Source organism: Aethalodelphis obliquidens, unplaced genomic scaffold (assembly GCF_003676395.1).
Source record: "Aethalodelphis obliquidens isolate GAN/ISIS:26980383/991018 unplaced genomic scaffold, ASM367639v1 scaffold44, whole genome shotgun sequence".
NCBI lineage: Eukaryota > Metazoa > Chordata > Mammalia > Artiodactyla > Delphinidae > Aethalodelphis > Aethalodelphis obliquidens.
In genome coordinates, this window is record NW_020837988.1 from 15,454,083 (window position 1) to 15,473,563 (window position 19,481).

The window sequence follows — 19,481 nt, forward strand, 5'->3', positions numbered from 1 at the left end:
TTGATGTTTTTTAATGAAAATAAATTCTTAATTTTAATGTAGCCAACTGTATCCATCTTTTTTACAGATTGTGATTTGTACCTTGTTGTCTTAAGAAATCCTTTGCTAACCTGGGGTCATTATGACATTCTTCCTATTTTCTTCCAAAATCTCTACAGTTTTCCTGTGCACATTTAGGACTTCATGTGAAATGAATTTTGGACTTAAGTGTGATATTTAATTTGTGGTGTGAGGTATGCATTGTGAATACCAATGTGTCCCAGGATCTTTCCCCTGCAGAGCCACATCTGTCACATAACATAACTATAAATATATAAGTCTGTCTCAGGGCTCTCTGTTCTGTCTGTTCTGTTTTTTTGGTTGTTTTTCCCTAAGGCACACCATCTCAATGACTGAAGATTTATAAGTTTATAAGTGCAAAAGCCTCCCTCCCCACTTTGTTCCTTAAGAGTCCTTGACTATATACATTTAAAAATCAGCTTTTGGGGATGTTCATTGGAATTGCATTGAATCTATAGATTATTTGGGGGAGAACTGACATCTTGGAGACATCGAGTCTTTCTTTGGTAAACATGGCACATCTCTTCTTTTATTTGTGCCCACCATGAGATAGTATAATTCTGTTCCTTTTCATTGAACTTCCCTTTCTTGGGAGAAAACTCTTTTAAGACACTGAGCATACACTCCTATATCCACAGTAATGTCCATTTCTTCCTCTCCTTTGATTTTAGTCTCTAGCCAGTTTTGCTTTCCTTGACCAGAGAGTTCCTAGGCCCATGAAGATTCTAAACAACAAACAATTAGCCTTAGCTTCCTCAGAAGCCTCCCTGCAGAAACATCAACCAGCTATTGACTCACCATTTATGAGACACAAATACGTTTGCTTACATTTTCATTAATTCCACCTTCAACACATTCCAGCAGCTTATATTCTGGAATGTTGGCATAGCTTATTGGCAAGGGTTGAGTTACTGGTGAGTTCACGTCCAAGTTCACTGGTTCATCACTCATCCCAACCAACAACTACCGAGTGGTCTCCACATGCCAATACTTTACCAGACTCCAGATGCACTTTGTTGTCTGCACAACAGGTTCACCCTCACCACCCCCTCCAGGCTGCCCCACGCCCCTATAAGTGGGTAGCAGTAGTCGGATCATCATGGCTTTACGCATGAGGAAACAGAGACCTGGAAAGCTCAAGCACCTTGTCCAAAGTCATCAAACTCACAAGTTTTAGAAGCAAACCTCAAAGGCAGGCCCTGGAGGTGCGGGGAGAAGAGCTCCTAGCCTCTGGCTCAGTTTCCCTCCGGAGCTCTTGCCCAACCTTTGGATGTGTGATAGGAGCGCTGATGCTCCTGGTTAGCTCACACGGATCAATAACTGCAAAGGAGCCTGACTGAAGAATCGTGAAGCTAGGGACTTCCCTGATGGTCCAGTGGTTTAGACTCTGCGCTTCCACTACAGCGGGGGCGGGCTTCGATCCCTGGTGAGGGAATTAAGATCCCACAGGCTGCGGGGTGTGGCCTAAAAAAAAGGAAATTAAAAAAATTTTTAAATACCTCTACCACCTGCCTGCTGCGGCCTAAAAAGAAAAGAAAAGAGAAAGAATCCCTGACCCTGTTATCAGTAACCATCATGCCGGGAAGAATCTTCAGCAGGGTCAGAGGGAGCAGTGGGTTAGCCCCCAGGAAGGCATGGGGGCGGGGGAGCGGGGGGGCTGGCTCCCTTTTCCTCCCCGCCCCACCCTACGCTCTGGGAACTGGTATTTGCGGAAACTGCAAACGTGTAGACTCCTGGTGACGAGGGCTTGTTTTCCACTTAGTCTCCTGGAGGAGGACTCTGAGGATGAGGGAGACTTGTGTCGCATCTGTCAGATAGCCGGGGGTTCCCCCGCCAATCCCCTCGTGGAGCCGTGCGGCTGCGTGGGAAGCCTGCGGTCTGTCCATCCGGAGTGCCTGAAAACATGGCTGAAAGTGAAAATAACATCAGGTAGGTGGGAAAGGCGGAACGACACACGTGCCGAATACTTAACACGAGGCGCCGCCCTGTGGGACTCGCAGCCTTGACGACAGCTCACGGCAGCAGTCGCTCGGGGGGAACGGGGCCCTTGCTCACAGCCCCCGAAGGACAGGGGCAGGACTAAGCTGCCTTCAAATTATGGGAGGGAAATGAGTTTTGTTTTGTTTTGTTTTGAAGGCTGAGGGAAGAATCCTGGAACGTGCTGTCGAATTTTACCCCTGCTCGAGGCCTGAGCAGAGATGCTGAGATTGCCTCCCAGGAGGAAGGAAACTAGAATTGGGTCTATGGCTGGGTCTCAGCAAACACACAGCGGCCACGGCAGCTGGTAGACAGACCAGTTCTGCTTCCTTTTACTTGGGGAGAGGGGGTTGGGGTAGCACCTAGGAGCTGAGCCCAGCTGCCCTTTTGCGGCAACGAAAAGAGCAGTGATCTAATTTTTCTGCCGCCATATTAGATAAAGAGAGTCCCATTGTGCTCATTTTGTCAGCTCTGTCTTTAACAGATCTTGTAACTGGGTGTGAAACCCCGTTCTCAACTCCCGAGGGAGGTTATAACCTAAATACAGCCATGTCAGTAGGTCGGCTGTAGTTTCCCTGGCAGAGAACAGATTTCTTCAAAACATTTAGGAACAAGAGCAACTTGAATAACAACAACAAAAAAAATAGGACGCCAGGGCTTCCCTGGGGGCGCAGTGGTTGAGAGTCCGCCTGCCGATGCAGGGGACACGGGTTCATGCCCCGGTCAGGGAAGATCCCACATGCCGCGGAGCGGCTGGGCCCGTGAGCCATGGCCGCTGAGCCTGCGCGTCCGGAGCCTGTGCTCCGCAACGGGAGAGGCCACAAAAGTGAGAGACCCGCCTAACAGAAAAAAAAAAAAAAAAAAAAAAATAGGACGCCAATGCAAAGAACACTTCGCTTCAAAAAGACCTAAGGCTTTTAGATTCTCCTTTCTGAAAACTTTTTACCCCAGAGCCAGATGCTGTTTCGCTTCTCCTCCATGTTCTCCTCCTTGGTTATCATTGTGCCAGACAGCCCAGGAGACCTAGAACTTGACCCTGTCCCCGTGGCGTGTCACCACGCCCCCTCAGCAAGCACAGCACACCATTTAATCAGGCAACGAACACACAGGATGATCCCGTTAACTGTCTCCTCCCTGAGACCCTTTCTCCACGTCTGCAGGAGAAACGTAGGAGCGCCCACTGCCCGAGCTACTTAAATGTATCTCCACACAGTGAGCAGGGTACCCAGCCCTTCAGAGAGCAAAGAACAAGTGGATCTCAGCCGCTAATGACTATGCTGTGCGATGCTTTATCTTACGAGAAATCTGGGCTAATTAAACATCTAGCACAGAAAAAATTCCTCATGAGATGCGTGATGAAAGTACTGCTAAATGCTTGTAAATGCTAATGCTGGCCTGGGTGTGATCTGGCAGGATTAGACTGGAGGACACACGGGACCTTCCGTAGCCTTAAGTGTTATAGAATGATGCTTTAAAAAAAAAAAAATCAAGTCAACAAAATGCAGATAAGGGATCGCTGTTCATCCCTGTCTTTTGAAATTCTCTATTATTTACTACTTCTCTGTATCCCCAGTGGGGAAAAATAGAACCGGGGTATAAAACCCTATCTTTACCAAATAAATTCAAGTAACTGATTCGTCCTCTGTTTTCTTTTTTCTTTTTTTTTTTTTTTGGCTGCACCTCTTGGCTTGTGGAATCTTAGTTCCCAACCAGGGATTGAACCCGGGGCCCCCTGCAGTGGAAGTGCAGAGTCCTAACCACTGGGCCGCCAAGGAATTCCCAGTCCTCTGCTTTCTAATGCATAACATAAACACTAGTACATCATTAGCCAAAATGCAGCACCTACACCAGGGGGAAAGGGCATATGGCAACACGCTTGCTTAGACATTACAGCCACAGATCTGCATCTTCCACTTTTGCACTGGGGAACAGGATAAGCGGAGGAAAAAGCGCTGATCTAGAATTCACGTTAAAAAAAAAAACCAACAAACCAGCAACAAAGGAAGCCTTCTCCTGTTTCTTTTCCCAAATGAGGCTGACAGGCTCAAGCATTGGCCCCAGATACTGCCATACCAGTGCCCACACATGGCCCCAGGGTCCCTCACTCTTCTCAGGTGGCAAGTCACCTGGGCAGGAGTAAAGACAGATTTTTAAGCCACAGATCGAGGATAGCTTCTGCCACCAATTCGGTCCTTACTAATTTATTTGCTTGGACCAGTGTTAGATCTGCCAGGAAAAACAACAGTAACATAGACGTAATATTCACTCTTCCGGCAAACACTCGTGTTACCGACTCTCAGCCTCCATGTAGTAATTCTAATTTTATGAACCAATATGTTTATATTTAAACAGAAAGCAAGACCTGTTATTTAAAACAGGTGAAATTCCTGGGAATTTCACTCACAGGAAGCTTGCATCATAATGAAGATGATGACAAAGGAAAGTTTTTGGATCTCAGGTTCAAGGTCATTTTCTACCTTGAGCCTGAAGAAAAAGAAAACTGACTGACTTTAAAAAAGAAGGCCACTGAAACGCAGCATTCCTCACACACACACAAATTCGCTCGCAAAATGTCCACACCAAAAGGGTTACGTGTAACAAAATTCTTTCATTTAAGGAGCAGATCTTGGCGCCGTGAAGACTTGTGAGATGTGTAAACAAAGCCTGCTGGTCGACCTGGATGATTTTAACGTGGCCGAGTTCTACCAGAAGCACCAGCAGTCCCGGGTAAGAGCTGCTCACACCCGCTCTGGGTCCACAGGCTAGAGTCGGGTAGAGGCACAAGGGAGGAAGAAACGTACCCTGATACAAGGAGCGTAGAAGCCCTATGCAGGGGGTGAGTCTGGGAGTCTCCTAATTTAGCTCGCTTCTCTGAGAAGGTCCGTTACTACACTGGACCACTGGAGGGTTGGAAGACTTGGTTGCTTGGTTGCTGGGGTCCCACTGCTGTCAGGGACGAAGTAGGAAGCTACAGTAGCTGACTGGACACACGGAAATAGGAATAGTCTGGCAAGCTTCATGCCCAAATTTGCTGGAATAATTTAATAACAAGAGAAAAAAATTAGGGTCTTGGAGGAAATAGTCTCCAATTTATATATCAAGTAACTCTGGGGTAACAAGGGACTGCTTTGCTCAAGGTTTAAAACCATGTAGGAAGCACCTACTGTGTGCTTTTTTTTTTTTGGCTGTGCTGCTCGGCGTGTGAGATCTTAGTTCCCCGACCAGGGACTGAACTCAGGTCCTTAGCAGCGAAAGCACCGAGTCCTCACCACTGGACCACCAGGGAATTCCCCTACTGGTTAAAAAGGTGCTTTTTAACACCTCGTGAATTAATTCTCCTGGGGCATTTGGATTGAAGTTCTAATACTGTGAAAGAGTTAACCTTAGGTGGGAAGGTGATTTATGCCCAGGATAATAGTTCACTGCCCAATTCTCAGGCAAACAATCTTCTATTTAGAGCTGCCCTGCCCAATGTAGAAGCCACAAGCCACAGGTAGCGCACGAACAAGTGGTTACTTCCCGCTGAGATGTGTTGTGTTATTCACCAAAGTTCAAAGGCTCAGTATAAAAAAAAAGAGGAAAATATCACATAAATAATTTTATATTAATTATGTGTTGAAATAACATTTTAAATATACTGGGTTAAATAAAATATATTACTGAAATTAATTTTACCAGTTTCTTTTTACTACTTTAATATGACTCCTAGAAATTTTCAGGTTACATACATGGCTTGCATTGGTGGCTCCGACTGTATTTCTACTGGGTGGTGGTGCTGATCTGGAAGATGCCTTGAACCACATAAGCAGTCAGTAGATATTTTATCAAAAGAAGAGAGCCCATCATTACCATTAAAATTCAAGACTGACCTCCCTCCTCACACAATTAGGAAAAACATGATTAATAATCACGACTGTAAAGCACATAATTTAAAAACTATAAAATCATTGTTAGCAACTAAAATGTCACTCTTCAGAGGAGTCACTTTGGCTTTCAGATCATTAGCCTGTCTGTATCCAGACCTTTTTTTGCAAAAAGCACAGCTGAGCCAAAATGGTGCCCGTGAGTGTGGGCAATCCTGTAGTTACCTTTTTAAAATCCTAAGGTTGCTAGACAAGAAAGGAAGAAAGGATGAAAGGAAGGAAGGAAAGGGAGGGAAGGAGAGAGAGAGAGAGAAAGAAGGGAAGGAGAGAAGGAAGAAAAGAATGGAGATTGGAGCAGCACAACCAGTAAGTGTGATATAATGGACATAACGCCATCCCAGCCTTGAAGGTTGGGCGTCAGGAAGTTGAGGGGAGGGAGGCGGAGAGAAAGGAAGAAAAAAGTAGTTTCCTGAGAAAACAATTCAGTATTTTGAGTCCCTACATTCTGAGGCCTGAGGGTCTCAAATCACTCAGTCGTAACCCCCAGGCACTGAGATCTGAGATGAGAAACAGAAGCGACTCACGTTCTTGGACCCTGGGGATGCTGCAGTCAAACAATTGAAAGGAACCAGGCCCTCTGAGTGCCTGAGGTCAGGGTGCCAGCTAGATGCAGACAGCTTCTCTGAGGTCATTTCAAAGAATAGATTATTGCAGGGAGTGGAGCCTGCGGGACTTGCCGGGAAGGACAAGACCAGGCAAGGCCGGGTTACCTGAATCCCACCAGCATATTCTGCAGGCATCACCACCTCCATGCAGCCCAGGGGAAAGCCTTGTCTAGTAAAGACCCCTGTTGGTCCCAAGCATTTTCACCTTGTTCTCCCTCTGCGAAGCTGCTGCCGCCACCACATACTGCTGGCTCACCAGTGGCACTTGTAGAACTGGCTCTCTAACAGCAGCTTTTTCCAGTTGCACAAAAATGTGTGCATGCATGCAGCCCGAGGCAGCCCACCCCGCCAAAAAGCGCACCAACTTTGACCAAGATGTGAACCTAAATCCTATTCCCTTCTCCAGAGTGGCCCTGTGACCTTGAGGAAACTACACCAACTCTGGATATCTCAGTTCTCTCATCTGTAGGAAGTGGGAGATGATAAGTCCTACCCCGAAGGATTGGATGTAGGAAAGGACCTCAGCACATCACCTAAGACAGTGCCTGAGCAGAGAAGATTCTTGGTGAATGAGAACCGTCATATTACAGCCCCAGAGATGCCTGACCTCTTTAGACTCAAGGGAGAAAGCTAAGGGTACCCGGACCGAGCCAGAATCCATCGCGGAACAAAGCCAACTGGCCCCCACAGGGGTCATACCTGTAACCTCGGCCTCACTGCATCCTACCAGCTGAGAGAATGGGCTATGAGCACATTCTAAAAAGAACCGTGAAAGTAATCGTGTCAGCCAGGGTCTGGGCAGGAAAGAGGTGGTGGCACGTGCACAAGGGGCGAGTGATGAGAGCTGAATGAAGGGCCAAAATGTGGATAGTAAAAGTGACGAGGAACGATTAGGCAACTCTGGGACCCGCAACTGACCGCCCCTAGGCCTGGAGTGACCAGGGGAGGGGGCAGTTATCAGGAGGGCTGTGGCTACGGGAGAGAGTCACCACCAGCCTGCGACCCTCAGTAGGGGAAAGCTGCCATGGCCACACCACTGCCCAGCAGAGAGGGGACGAGGCGGGTAACTACCCCAGCCCCTCTCTCTTCTCCCGCCCTCTGGTCTCCAGCTAGGGTCTCCCATTGGCTGAACCCAGTGGGGAGCCAGAGGACAAGGGGGCCTAGTTAACGCAATCCATTGAGACCAGCCAACGATGGGCCACAGAGCAGGGTGGAAAGTGTATCTGGAGGGGAAAATGGAAAATATCCAGCACAGTAATTACACAACATAGAAGCAGAAGAGAGTTCAAATTAGTTTCAGTGAGAACTTGACAGGCTGTCAAAGCCTTTTGAAAATGCCCTTCGTTATAATCACAGGAAGAAACGAGATTGACAGACCCACCCTGGTGGGAGAACAAAGGTCCCAAGAACCAACGTGCAATATTTATCTGCTGATGGAAAGCAGTTCGGCTCACACTTTTACAGCAGTTCTGTTCCGATGGCCCGTGGTGAATTCAGTGCTGTCTGTCTGCTAACAGTCTGAGTTAAACTTGAGACACTAGGGAAGTGTGACTTCGACAAGTTCAGAAACTCTCCGTGGATGAAGCCCAGAGGAACTGTCATTTAGCACAAAGATAACGAGGATGGAATACAATCTCCGCTCGTCCCCAGGTGGGAGACCCTTGACCCTTGGAGGCTGATGTGCACACCTGTGCTTCTGAGGTCCAGGCCCTTCTTCTGACTCCCAAACCCTGGCTCCTCTGGGCCCTCTAAGCCAACCCTCAACACTGTTCACTCCTTGGCAAATGGGTTCCCTTCTTGAGAAGTGGGGTAGCTGATGCCAAACGCAGACATGTACCCAGAGAGGGTCAAAACCAGAAGAGGCTTAGAACTGGTTTCCGCTCAGACTGGCCTGCACTTAACCTCAACTCACTAACTAGCAAACTAACTCACTAACTTATTTTCTTGTGCATTTTTCACATTTAGATTTTTTTTTGGTTTTCCTTAGTTATAAAAATCACAAACACACAAAAGTCTCCCATAATTGAAATTAACATTTAGCTGCATGTCTTCTTTTTTTTTTTTTTTCTATTAAAATACTGATGCCTAGGCTCAGCCCTGGAGATTCTGATTTAATTAGTCTGGGATGGGACCAGGGGTCAATTTTTTTTTTTTTTTTTAAGTGTGAAAAAATACACATAACACAGAAGTTTAACTCATTAACTTTTTTTTTTTTTTTTTTTTTTTTTTGGTACGCAGGCCTCTCACCACTGGTGGCCTCTCCCGCTGCGGAGCACAGGCTCCGGACGCGCAGGCTCAGCGGCCATGGCCCACGGGCCCAGCCGCCCCGCGGCACGCGGGATCCCCCCAGACCGGGGCACGAACCCGCGTCCCCTGCATCGGCAGGCGGACTGTCAACCACTGCGCCACCAGGGAAGCCCAAACTTTTAAGACACATGTTGAGTGCCTGCTGTATGCCAGATACTGTGCTGGGAGATACAGCAGTGCCCACGGTCAACACAGTCACTGCCGTATAGTGGGGAAGTGGACCAGCAGGCAGGGACCCCAGTGTGGGAGGATCAGAGCAGGGGGTAGACGAGCAGCTGTGGACACAGTGCAGAGAGGCCTGACCTGCTCTCAGGACCAGAGAGACCCTCCCCACAGAGGAGCCTTTTAAGACGGGAGAGGAAAAAGAGTGAGCCCTCCACGGCAGAGGCTCTTGAGGGCAAAACCCTCTACTCACGTGGGAGACAGACACCTCCCTCAGCCTCTGACCACACCCAGCAGGTGCCCAGCCCGCACTCTAAGTGGTCTCTGAGGTGCCCCTGGGCTCGGATCAGTGTATGTTTTCCGGGTTTGGTTCATTGCTGCCCGTGGCCTCTAACACTGAAATCCGATTATCCCTCCACCTCTCAGACTCTGAGCGGTTCCCTTGGGCCCCGTAGGGTCAAGGCTTGTTACCAGACTTGGAGCAGCTAGATTAGGAGCTCCTATAGGCCTGGAGAGCGGCCCCCTGAGGCTAAAGCAGCTGGAGTGGGGGGCTGCCCAGGACCTGGACTAAGCACCTTGGGCTACGGGCATTTCGTGGTCCAGTCACTGGCTGGCAGCAGTTCACCCCCGCCCTAACTCAGAGATGCCTGAGGGCTTCCCCGGTGGCGCAGTGGTTGAGCGTCTGCCTGCGGATGCAGGGGACGCGGGTTCGTGCCCCGGTCCGGGAAGATCCCACGTGCCGCGGGGCGGCTGGGCCCGTGAGCCATGGCCGCTGAGCCTGCGCGTCCGGAGCCTGTGCTCCACAACGGGAGAGGCCACAACAGGGAGAGGCCCGCGTACCGCAAAAAAAAAAAAAAAGATGCCTGAAAATTAAGCCCAGCAGGCGTTCCACACCCACCGCCCACCTCCCAGCAGTGCTGCCCGCGAAGCAACCCCACACCTTCCCATGTGCTCTTTAACCTGGATGTGGGACTCATGCTTGACTGACTGGTTGGTTGATTGGTTTCTGAGTGGAAGGAAGAACTCCAGGATGACAGCAGGTAGAGCTCCAAGGAACATTCCAGGTTGCAGAATGGACCAGGAGAAAACAGGTTTAAGAAAAGTTTAGGCCATAGATTGTACATTCAAATGCCATAGAGGCCAGGCAGATAAACAAATGATCAGAATCTCCCAAGTGGCATCAGCTGGGAGTGGTGGCCATCGTGACAAAATTGCGAGTACTCTCTCCAACGGAAGAAGTTCATGTCTGTCCTCCTTTCCTTCCTTCCTTCCAGCCAGAGCACATCCACAGGCCAGATTCAGATTACTGGCTACCAACTGTTGATCCTTAGTTTAAAGCAGGGGTTCTCAAAGATGGGTGGTCCCCAGACCACGAGCAATAGCATCACCTAGGAATTCATTAGAAATGCACATTCTTGGGCCCCACTCAGACCCACTGAATAAGAATCTGGGGAAAAGGGTGCCCAGCAACTGCATTTTAAAAGGCCTTTTCAGTAATTCTGATACATGTTAAAGTTGGGGCCACTAGAGTCAATAGTCGTCACTGGTCCAAAATTATACATTTTTTCCTCATTCTTTCATCTGTGCATATATTTATTGAGCACATACCATGTACCAGGCATGGGCTAGGCACTAGGAGCACATGGGAAGGGCAGGGGCAGGCAAGGCACATGTGGTCCTTGCCCTGAATCCTACCTTTAGCTCTTGCCTCTTGTTGGATGTTTTCTCGGTTTTGCGAAATACCACGTCCACTCGTATGAGCTCATTTTGCCATAATGCCTTGAGAAACAGGCAGAACAGAGGCTACTTCTACCCGTTTATCAATGGAGTCCCTTTGTCCATGCACAGTTAAAAGTCTACCCAACCTCGCAGGGCACGGTGGCCCCAGGCTGCCTATTCTGGGGGGCCCAGGCCCCCTGTGTGACGGAGACGTGCCCTTGGCCCTGCCGCACAGGAGGGGCTCAGAGGGCCTCTGGCTGTCATTGCTCAGAAGCACAGGCCTGACTCGCTCCATCCTGGCCTCAGACAGATGTCCTCGGACACACGCAGTCACCTAATCACCCTCATTCCTGGGAGCATCCCATGAATATATCTGAAGACTTGACAGAACGTTCAGCCAGGCTGCCTGTTTCTTCGAGCGGATTGTGTTGAGAATTTCCACCCGTAGCAAATCTCTTGACTGAAATGAATTTTAACAAAATGAAGGGGCAGGAGAATAGGAAGAAAAACATCTGGCAGGTGGGCTGAGCGCTCCCGAGCCCCCGTCCACTGCTTCACATGCCTCTCCCTCCCCTGAAAGTCTCCCAACGCCCATCCCCACCTCTGCTGCTGCATGTGGGCAGCAAAGGGTGATGCAACTGGGTTGGGGCGGGGAGGGGAGGGAGCAGCTCCAGTAAATAACGCTCCAAAAACTAGCTCATTCTGCCCTGAGCGAACAAACACCATGGACGGAACTCTTTCTGATAACAAATCCCTCCCACTTGTGGCTCTGAGTATAGAGGACGACTCTGAGCTGACTATGAAATGCCTGCACTGATTGGCTGGCCCGGCCCTTTTGTCCAGCATCACGGGCTCTGCAAAGGGCACACATAAAGGAGCCGGGCCAGTGAGATTTATGGTACCGAGTAACAGGTTCCCTCCCACAGACCAGAGAAGAGACACAATCTGCTGGAAGTGACTTTTCAAATGATCTGCAGAAAACATTAGTGGAGATTTTCCCATCTGCATGCCTCCGGGTCTTATGGAGTCATAAAAAGTAAATGATTTCCCTGAACGCTGTGACAAACCTGATAGTTCCAAGCCATTTTCTAGCTGATTGATTTGCCATTACGCATCGGAGTGTCTGTGAGCAGAAAGGCTTCCTGGCGAAGCGAGCGCTGGGGCGAGGGAGCCATCGGGAGCTCACAGGAGGCCGCCCGCACCGGGAAAAGCGAATGAGGGACAAGGCTTGGTTTGTGTGGAGGAGCTAAACGGTAGGTAGTCTGGGAAGGCTTCCCAGAGGCAGTGGCTCCTGAGAAAGACCGCAAAGGAGGCACCAGCTCTTGGGGAAGATGGGAGGAGGCCATTAACACAGAAAAAAAGTAGCAACAAGCAACCTCCTCTCTGCCTGCTCTAGGCCAAGGTCAGGAGAGAAAGGCTAAAATAGGAGGCAAACCGCTCAGGACTGTTGACTAGAGCCTTTAAAGACGGGTCTGTAGGGTGGTGGAGGGGTCTCGAGCAGTGACCTTGGGGCCAGCGGTCACCAAGATCTGGAGCTGGCCCCAATGCAGAAGGAAGAGCAAATCGATCTTTGCTCAGCTTGGGCACCTTTTCGGGCAGCTGTTTCGTCCTAGAAGAGGTGTGTTCTGCGCCAGCTTCCTGAGCTGCCCTCGACGGGATGGGAACAGGATGATGGGCCTGTGAAGCACCTCGGGCCACCGAAGAAGGAAGGAGGAGGCACTGAGATGCTCACTGGGTCAAGTCCGAGCTTCGGTTCTCCTGGGAAGATGGTGCCGAGCTTTCCCAAGGGTGATGTCAAGCGCCATGCCCTCCGCAGGGGATTTCACACCCCCAGGGCTTCCTGAGCACCGTCTGGCCCATCCCCGATCCTCCCACCCTGGAGACTGGACATGAGGACAGATGGGGGTATAAAGTGGCAGGCAAGGAGGAGTCATCACTAATCCACGAACTTGTTGAGGGTCGATGCAGGTCCACAGGCTGAGGCTCTGGAGGACAGACGCCCAAAGGAGCCGAGGACAGAGGCACCGTGGTCATCCAGACAGCCAGATCCTCCCTGGGAACCTCCCTGTGCTCTCAGCACCAGTGAGAAAAATACAACGCAACCCACCCACCGAGAAAAAGCAAAAACATTAACAAGTGCGAAATGCTGTGTACAGAGTAAAGACAAATGCTTAGGACTCAGGGGGGGAATGACTAGATCAAATGAGGGTATCATCAGGAAGCCTTCTGCAAGGAGGTGACACTGTGACAGCTGTAGAGGAAGTCGTGCACGCAGCCTTAGAAAGGTGGAGAGTGGCAGAGGAGCATATGCACAACAGAAGTACCAAAACAAGCCAAGAGACCACACAAGACAGAGCATGAGCAAAGGCCCTGAGGTTCACAGGGCACGCCCTCTCTGGGGGTCAAATGATCATAGAACAGCCAGGGCGGGTGGGGAGTCGGGAGCCCCTAGGTGAGACCATCATTCAGCCCATTTGTAAAGGGAGAAACGTACAGAACTAAGGCCTGGGGCCCTTTCCCCGGGCAAACGAGGGATCTAGGAAAATCAAGTGCCCCCTCCCACCCCTGTGGCACCTGTGCCCCAGATTCCCCTACAGACAAGTCTGCCTTCCTAAGACACACACCTCTTCGTGTTTACCTCTCTACTCAGAAGCCAGCAGCTACACACATACATATACACAGCATAACGTCCAAACACCTCAGTTCTGCCTAACATGGTCTCCCACCTTACCATCTCCCCGGCCCATGCCAAGATTTTTCAAAAATTCAAAACAAACACCCTCCCCATATACTCCAGCCACACCAGTGAGCAGAGAATTTTGCCCAACATACGCTCTGCCCTCTGTGTGTGTGCCAGCATGCAGTGCCTCTGTCTGAAAGGCCCCGACCGCTCCCCACAGCCACCTACTGAAGTCCCTCCCATCCTTTAAGGACCAAAGATGCCATCCCCCACGTCACACGCAACCAGGCTCTTTCTTCCCCTTCGCATCTCCCTCGTGGCCATTGACACATCCAGCTGCTACCGGAGCCATCTATGAATGAAGCGTTCTCTCCCACATCACAGGAAGGGGTCCCAGCAGGGAGATGAGACCTTTTGCCCTGTGTTCTCCAAACACCCAGCTCAAGGCCGTGGCAGGTAGCTGCTCAGTAAATGTCCACGCGGACTCCCTGGTGGCACAGAGGTTAAGAATCCGCCTGCCAATGCAGGGGACACGGGTTCAAGCCCTGGTCCGGGAAGATCCCATATGCCGCGTGGTAAACGTCCACAGCCTGGGACTAAGCCTGGAGCTTTGTCAAGCATCCCCCACTAGGCAGTAACGGATTCCAGGATGGCTGCACGGCCTCCACCCTGGATTCCGCTTCTGCTCTGTTCTCTGGTCCTCCAGGACAGGGCTTGCCTTGGGGCTCGGGCTCTCGTCCTATTTCTTGTCCCCTCTTGGCCTGGCACCCTCCACCCCATGATGTAGACCGTGTATATTTTACAGATGAACTTAAGAGCTTCCTTGTCCACACGCAGGCACAACACGAGCTGATGAATTCAGGCTTGTGCCTGGTGCTGCTGCTTCGTCTCTACGAACAGAGGTTTGCAGAACTCATGAGACTCAACCACGGTCAGGATGCAAGAGAGAGGGTGAGTCCGGCCCTGCCTGGGCCGTCGGGCAGCAGCCCCACCAGCCTTGCCTCGCCGTTTATTAGATGTGCATCCCCTGAGGTCCTCAAGGTCAGCTGGTGGGATGTGGCACTGTCATCGTTAGGACTAGGACTCAGTGGTGCTGGGTGTAGGCACAGTGGCCCTCTGGCTGAAAAGTAAGTGACAGTCACGTACTTGTTAAGCAGGAGTCGTAATGAAATGGTCAGGAATGGCCATATAAGCAAGTGCGTGTCTAGGATATTTGCCCCCCCAGAATAGAGGCCAGCAAGGTTGCAGGGTCTGGGTGTACGTTACGTGTGGATGCCCCCTGCCCAAGCAAGGAGGATCCACGAGAAACAGGAACCCTCCCTGCCCCCAGCCGGGGAAGCTGTTTGTTTTGCTTTGGATCCTAGGGTGTGTTACTCCAGCGTCTGTGTGTGTGTGCCAAGAAACGAAGGTGCTGATGGGGTCCCATCTGTCATTAGAGAAGTGACAGTGTAGTTACCAGAAATGATCATCTGTGGCTGCCCTCCTTTAATAAGAGAACCGAGGCCCTCCAGGAGGCCCTGTGGCGTGGAGAGAGAAGCCTAGGTCCGCTACTCTACCAAAATGCGGGCAACGGACAGGCCGACCTCTGAAATGTACAAGTACACTTGGCTGTTGTCGAGTCAGGACCCTGAGCCCCAAGGGACTGCCCTCCTGGTTAAATGCCTCCCTGTGGCCAGGCCAGGAAAGAGCACTGGCAGCACAGGGGCACCTCCCTTACCTTAAAGCCATGCCAGGCGCTGACATTTTCTTAGTTGTGGGGTTGCCCGTACACCCCTTGAGGCTTGGAACTCAACCTCTGCTCACATCAGAAGGTCACCACTGGAAAGAAAGCCAGCATGGCGGTGGGCAAGCCACCGACGGGGCCGCGAGACGGCTTTAGTGACGCTCTGCCCCCTTGTCTGTTCCTCTCCGCTTCACTTTCCTCTCCGTGTCTCTCCTCTTCTACCTCAAGTGGACAAGAGGCATCTGTCGGCACCAGTCACTGCCTGGAGGCTGGACCCCACTGGCTCCAACCCAGTCCTCCACCATGGCCTCAGTCCTCGCACCACTGGAGGCCGAGGTGATCCGTTTGGAGCCATCCCCGCTAGAAATGCTGGGTTCAAACCATTAATCGTAAGAACTCGAGAGCTGTCCCTACATCTTTCTGACTTCAATTCTCCCCTTAGACCCTAAGCTCTCAATTAAGACAAAAGGCTGGGTCTTTGCCAAAATTGTCTCCTCAGGAATCTCACCCTCTTTCTGACCCAGGCCTGTCCTTCCTTTCACTCTTCCGTAGTTTTAGTGGTGACATAAATTCCTCAGAGAAATACATTTTTTTTGAGAAAGAAGTACAGGAAGCAGGAAATGATCCTTTGTTTAACATGTCTGTGACCTCATTTTCATGATTCCACATCTTTTTAATGAACTTTTTATTGCACACTGAACTTCAAAGCACCTAGGGTTTGAGAGAGGTTACAGATGGCCACAACATCAACAAACAAATGCAAGTGACATTAGCCTCCAGGACTGCAAAGCACACACAAGAAGGCAACAAACAGTACAACCCATTGGATGAAAACCTAGGCCCTAAGGCATTGGCTCTAGAGAACTGTTCTGGTAAAAACTATCCTAGAGGAGCAGTAAGTGATGCCAGGAGCAGGCCGGGAGCCAGAGAGGAAGGAAGCAGAAGGGACAGGGCAACACTCTTCTCTCCCCACAAGCTTACATGTAATTTGAGATTCCCTGAAATAGATCTCACCCATTTTAACCACCAAGCAATAACCGGCACAAATAATCAGTTAAGACGTACCCGGAGGGCTTCCCTAGTGGCGCAGTGGTTAAGAATCCGCCTGCCAACGCAAGGGACACGGGTTCGAGCCCTGGTCCGGGAAGATCCCACATGCCGCGGAGCAACTAAGCCCGTGCACCACAACTCCTGAGCCTGCGCTCTAGAGCCTGTCCTCTGCAACAAGAGAAGCCACCGCAATGAGAAGCCCGCGCACCGAAATGAAGAGTAGCCCCCACTCGCCACAACTAGAGAAAGCCCGCGTGCAGCAACAAAGACCCAGCACAGCCAAAAATAAATTGATTTTTAAAAAAATTTTTTAAAAAAAGAGGTACCTGAATGGAACTCGGAAGACAAGTGCCTTCTGTCAAATTCACACTCTTCTGGATTTGAGTCTCAGTATTTTCTTGTAGAAAACACCCACACTCTAAGGGTAACGTTTAGCAAAAGAGAGGCACTACGATGGGAAAGGAACCCTCCTTCCCTCTCCTTCACCTACCAGAACTAAAAAACCCATTCATGCCAGGCTTCTGGCTGTGTCTCAGTAAGACACCCAGTGATGAGTGCCTGTCAACGGTAGCGATCATTCATTCACTCCTTTATTCATGCCCTGGCCTGTATCAGATGCTGAGATGGGAATCTGGGAAAATGGCTACCAAACATGATACCATGATGTCTCTTTCTTTGAGGAGCTTATGATCAAGTGGGAAGATGTGACTCACATATTTAGAAAACCAGTTAATAATCAGAAAGTAGCCCTTGGTCAAGAGAACCAACGGACCCACTGACTTCCCAGCGGCTGTGATATTGATAACCCAAGATCTTCCCAGACTGTGGCTTCCTGGGGTTTCCAATGATCCTATAAACAAATAATTTGCCTCCCCATTGAGGCCGTGAGCTTGTTGAAGGCAAAGCCAGGTCTTCTACACGTGTCTCCCATGATGCCGGGCACACAATGAATAATATCTGACTGCTGACCAAGTCCCAGGCACTACGGATGCCAGGAGCACTGAGTGCTCACAAACTTGCTAAATTCTGTAAATTTCGCTAACCTGTCAGATAAGGATGCAGTCTGCTAAGGGTTGCAGAGGCAGGGTGGGGGGAGGATGTGGTCACTGGCAACTTGGGACATGGACTCCTTATCTCTTTTGTACATCACAGTCCTCCAGTGCCTAGAAAATGCCTGGCACACAGTAGGTGCTCCGTAACCTTCTGATACTCAAACAATGAACTAATGAACCAATACCTGCTTCTTCCAGGAGGCGAGTCTTGAGTTATGTTTTGGAGAAAGTGATAGTACAAATTTGTGGAGAGAAAAAGGTATTCTAGGTAAAGGAACACTCCCGAGTTCAAGGCATATTTATGTATGCAAAGATTTTCTGCGTGCCTACTATGTGCCAGGTTCTAAACTAGATTCTGGGAATACAAAGATGATCAAGACAGGCTTTGGGGACTTCCCTGGTGGCGCAGTGGTTAAGAATCTGCCTGCCAGTGCAGGGAACACGGGTTCGTTCCCTGGTCCAGGAAGATCCCACATGCCGCGGAGCAACTAAGCCTGTGCGCCACAACTACTGAGCCTGTGCTCTAAAGCCCGCGTGCCACAACTACTGAAGCCCGTGCACCTAGAGCCCATGTGCCTAGAGCCCGTGCTCCACAACAAAGAGAAGCCACCGCCACGAGAAGCCCGCGCACCGCAACTAGAGAAAGCCCGCACACAGCAACAAAGACACAACGCAGCCAAAAATAAATTAATCAATTAATTAAAAAAAAAAAAAGACACGCTTTGCCTAAAAGGGACTCAAGAGTCTAAAGAGACAGACATGTAACCAAGATTATCAAAAAATGTACCTTGTGTAATGACAGGAGATGGAGCCATATGTGGAGGAACACAGAACAGAGTTAGAGGACGGGAGGGGCCCCTGTTCTCACCCCCTCCTTCCACTCCTTCTCCAGGACAGACTCTCCAGTCAGGGCCTTCAGGGACACAAGCCAACGTTGCAGAGGGCTTGCTTTTCACCCAGTTAGGTTGTACTCTTTGCCCTCAGTCTTCCCACTGCTCTGGGAGCCTGGTGGCAAAGCTGCTTCCATTATTGCTCTTGTCCACTGATCAGCTGAGGGGGTGATGTGAGCTGAATCTCGGACCAGAGCTGCTGGGGAGGGAAGGGCATTCCACGCAGAAGCGAACGCAAAGGCTCAGAAAGGAGAAGACTTGCGCGTCTGGGAAAGTCAAGGAGCTGAGCGTGGCCGGAGCTGGCAGGAAGCAAGCAGGATGTGAAGGGTTTGTGTGAAGCTCTGGGAGGCCACTGAAGGCTTTCTAGCCTGGGGCTGGCAGGCTGGGAGACCTGCGTTTCTGAGAGAGAACGCGAGCAGCCATGTGGAGGGTGGGCTGGAGGGGGAAAAGCCTGGCTGGGTGGCTGCTGCCCTGGGACAGGGTGAGAGGCCCCACGTGGGGAGCACCGGAGGTGGGGGGCAGGTTTAGGAGGGCACAGAGTGAGGTACAGGCTGAAGGGAGCATTGCCTGTTATTCTCTGCAAATGCCCAGCAGGAAAGTGGCCTTTTCTCACTTCAGCTGTTCACTATGGGAGCGTCTCCAGAGAACACAGCGCCCCACCAGCCTCACCTGATCCCACGTGGGCTCACCCTTTAGTGGGGACACAGGGCTGTCCTGCGAGGTGAAGCTAAATGGGCTTGCCCTTCCTCCCCGTTCTCCCTTTCCGCACCTACGCGGGACACTCCAGTATTCAGGGCCTACACCCCGGGGCCCCTGTCCTGGGCTTCTTCCTAGCCCTGGGCGTGATCTGTACCACACTCTCCATTCCCCCCAATGAAATGACCCGGGACCCCGAATTCCTCTCCCTGCCTGCCCATAGCAGCTCCCCTAAACCCCTCAAGTGCCTAATCTAAACTAGGTAAAATAGAAAGAATCCCTGTCAGTGAGTCAAAAGGCAGAGCGCTGAAGGGCCCCCAGGCCCTCCATGAGGCCCTCCTGGCGTGAGCGCCCGCCTCTGTCTTCCGCCCCAGGCGCGCTGCACTAACACCTCCCCTGTAGGAAAATGTTCACCTGGACGGGAGGGGAAGGGATTGCAGTGGCTGGCCTGGGGGGCAGGGAGGGTCTCGAAGTAGCTCTGCAACCCCACTGGCCCATTCACGAGTGAGGCTAGATGGACTTACTCTAGGCCCTCCCCATTCACACCTTTTCTACAAAACCGAAAACCCTTGCCTCAGAGGACCGAATCTACCCAAAGGATGCAAGGCCCGGGCTTGGCCCGCAGCTGGGAAAGCTT

The 19,481-nt window shown here is 50.7% G+C and overlaps 1 protein-coding gene across 1 annotated transcript in view; it reads left to right on the forward strand.

Annotated features, from left to right (window-relative positions):
- MARCHF10 (membrane associated ring-CH-type finger 10) overlaps window positions 1–19,481 on the forward strand; it is an 82,963-nt gene that overhangs the window by 58,677 nt on the left and 4,805 nt on the right. Inside the window, exons 6-8 of the mRNA XM_027081278.1 lie at window positions 1,823–1,989; window positions 4,655–4,764; window positions 14,271–14,384. Of these exons, the coding sequence (XP_026937079.1) occupies window positions 1,823–1,989; window positions 4,655–4,764; window positions 14,271–14,384 (391 nt within the window). The remainder of the gene's footprint in view (window positions 1–1,822; window positions 1,990–4,654; window positions 4,765–14,270; window positions 14,385–19,481) is intronic.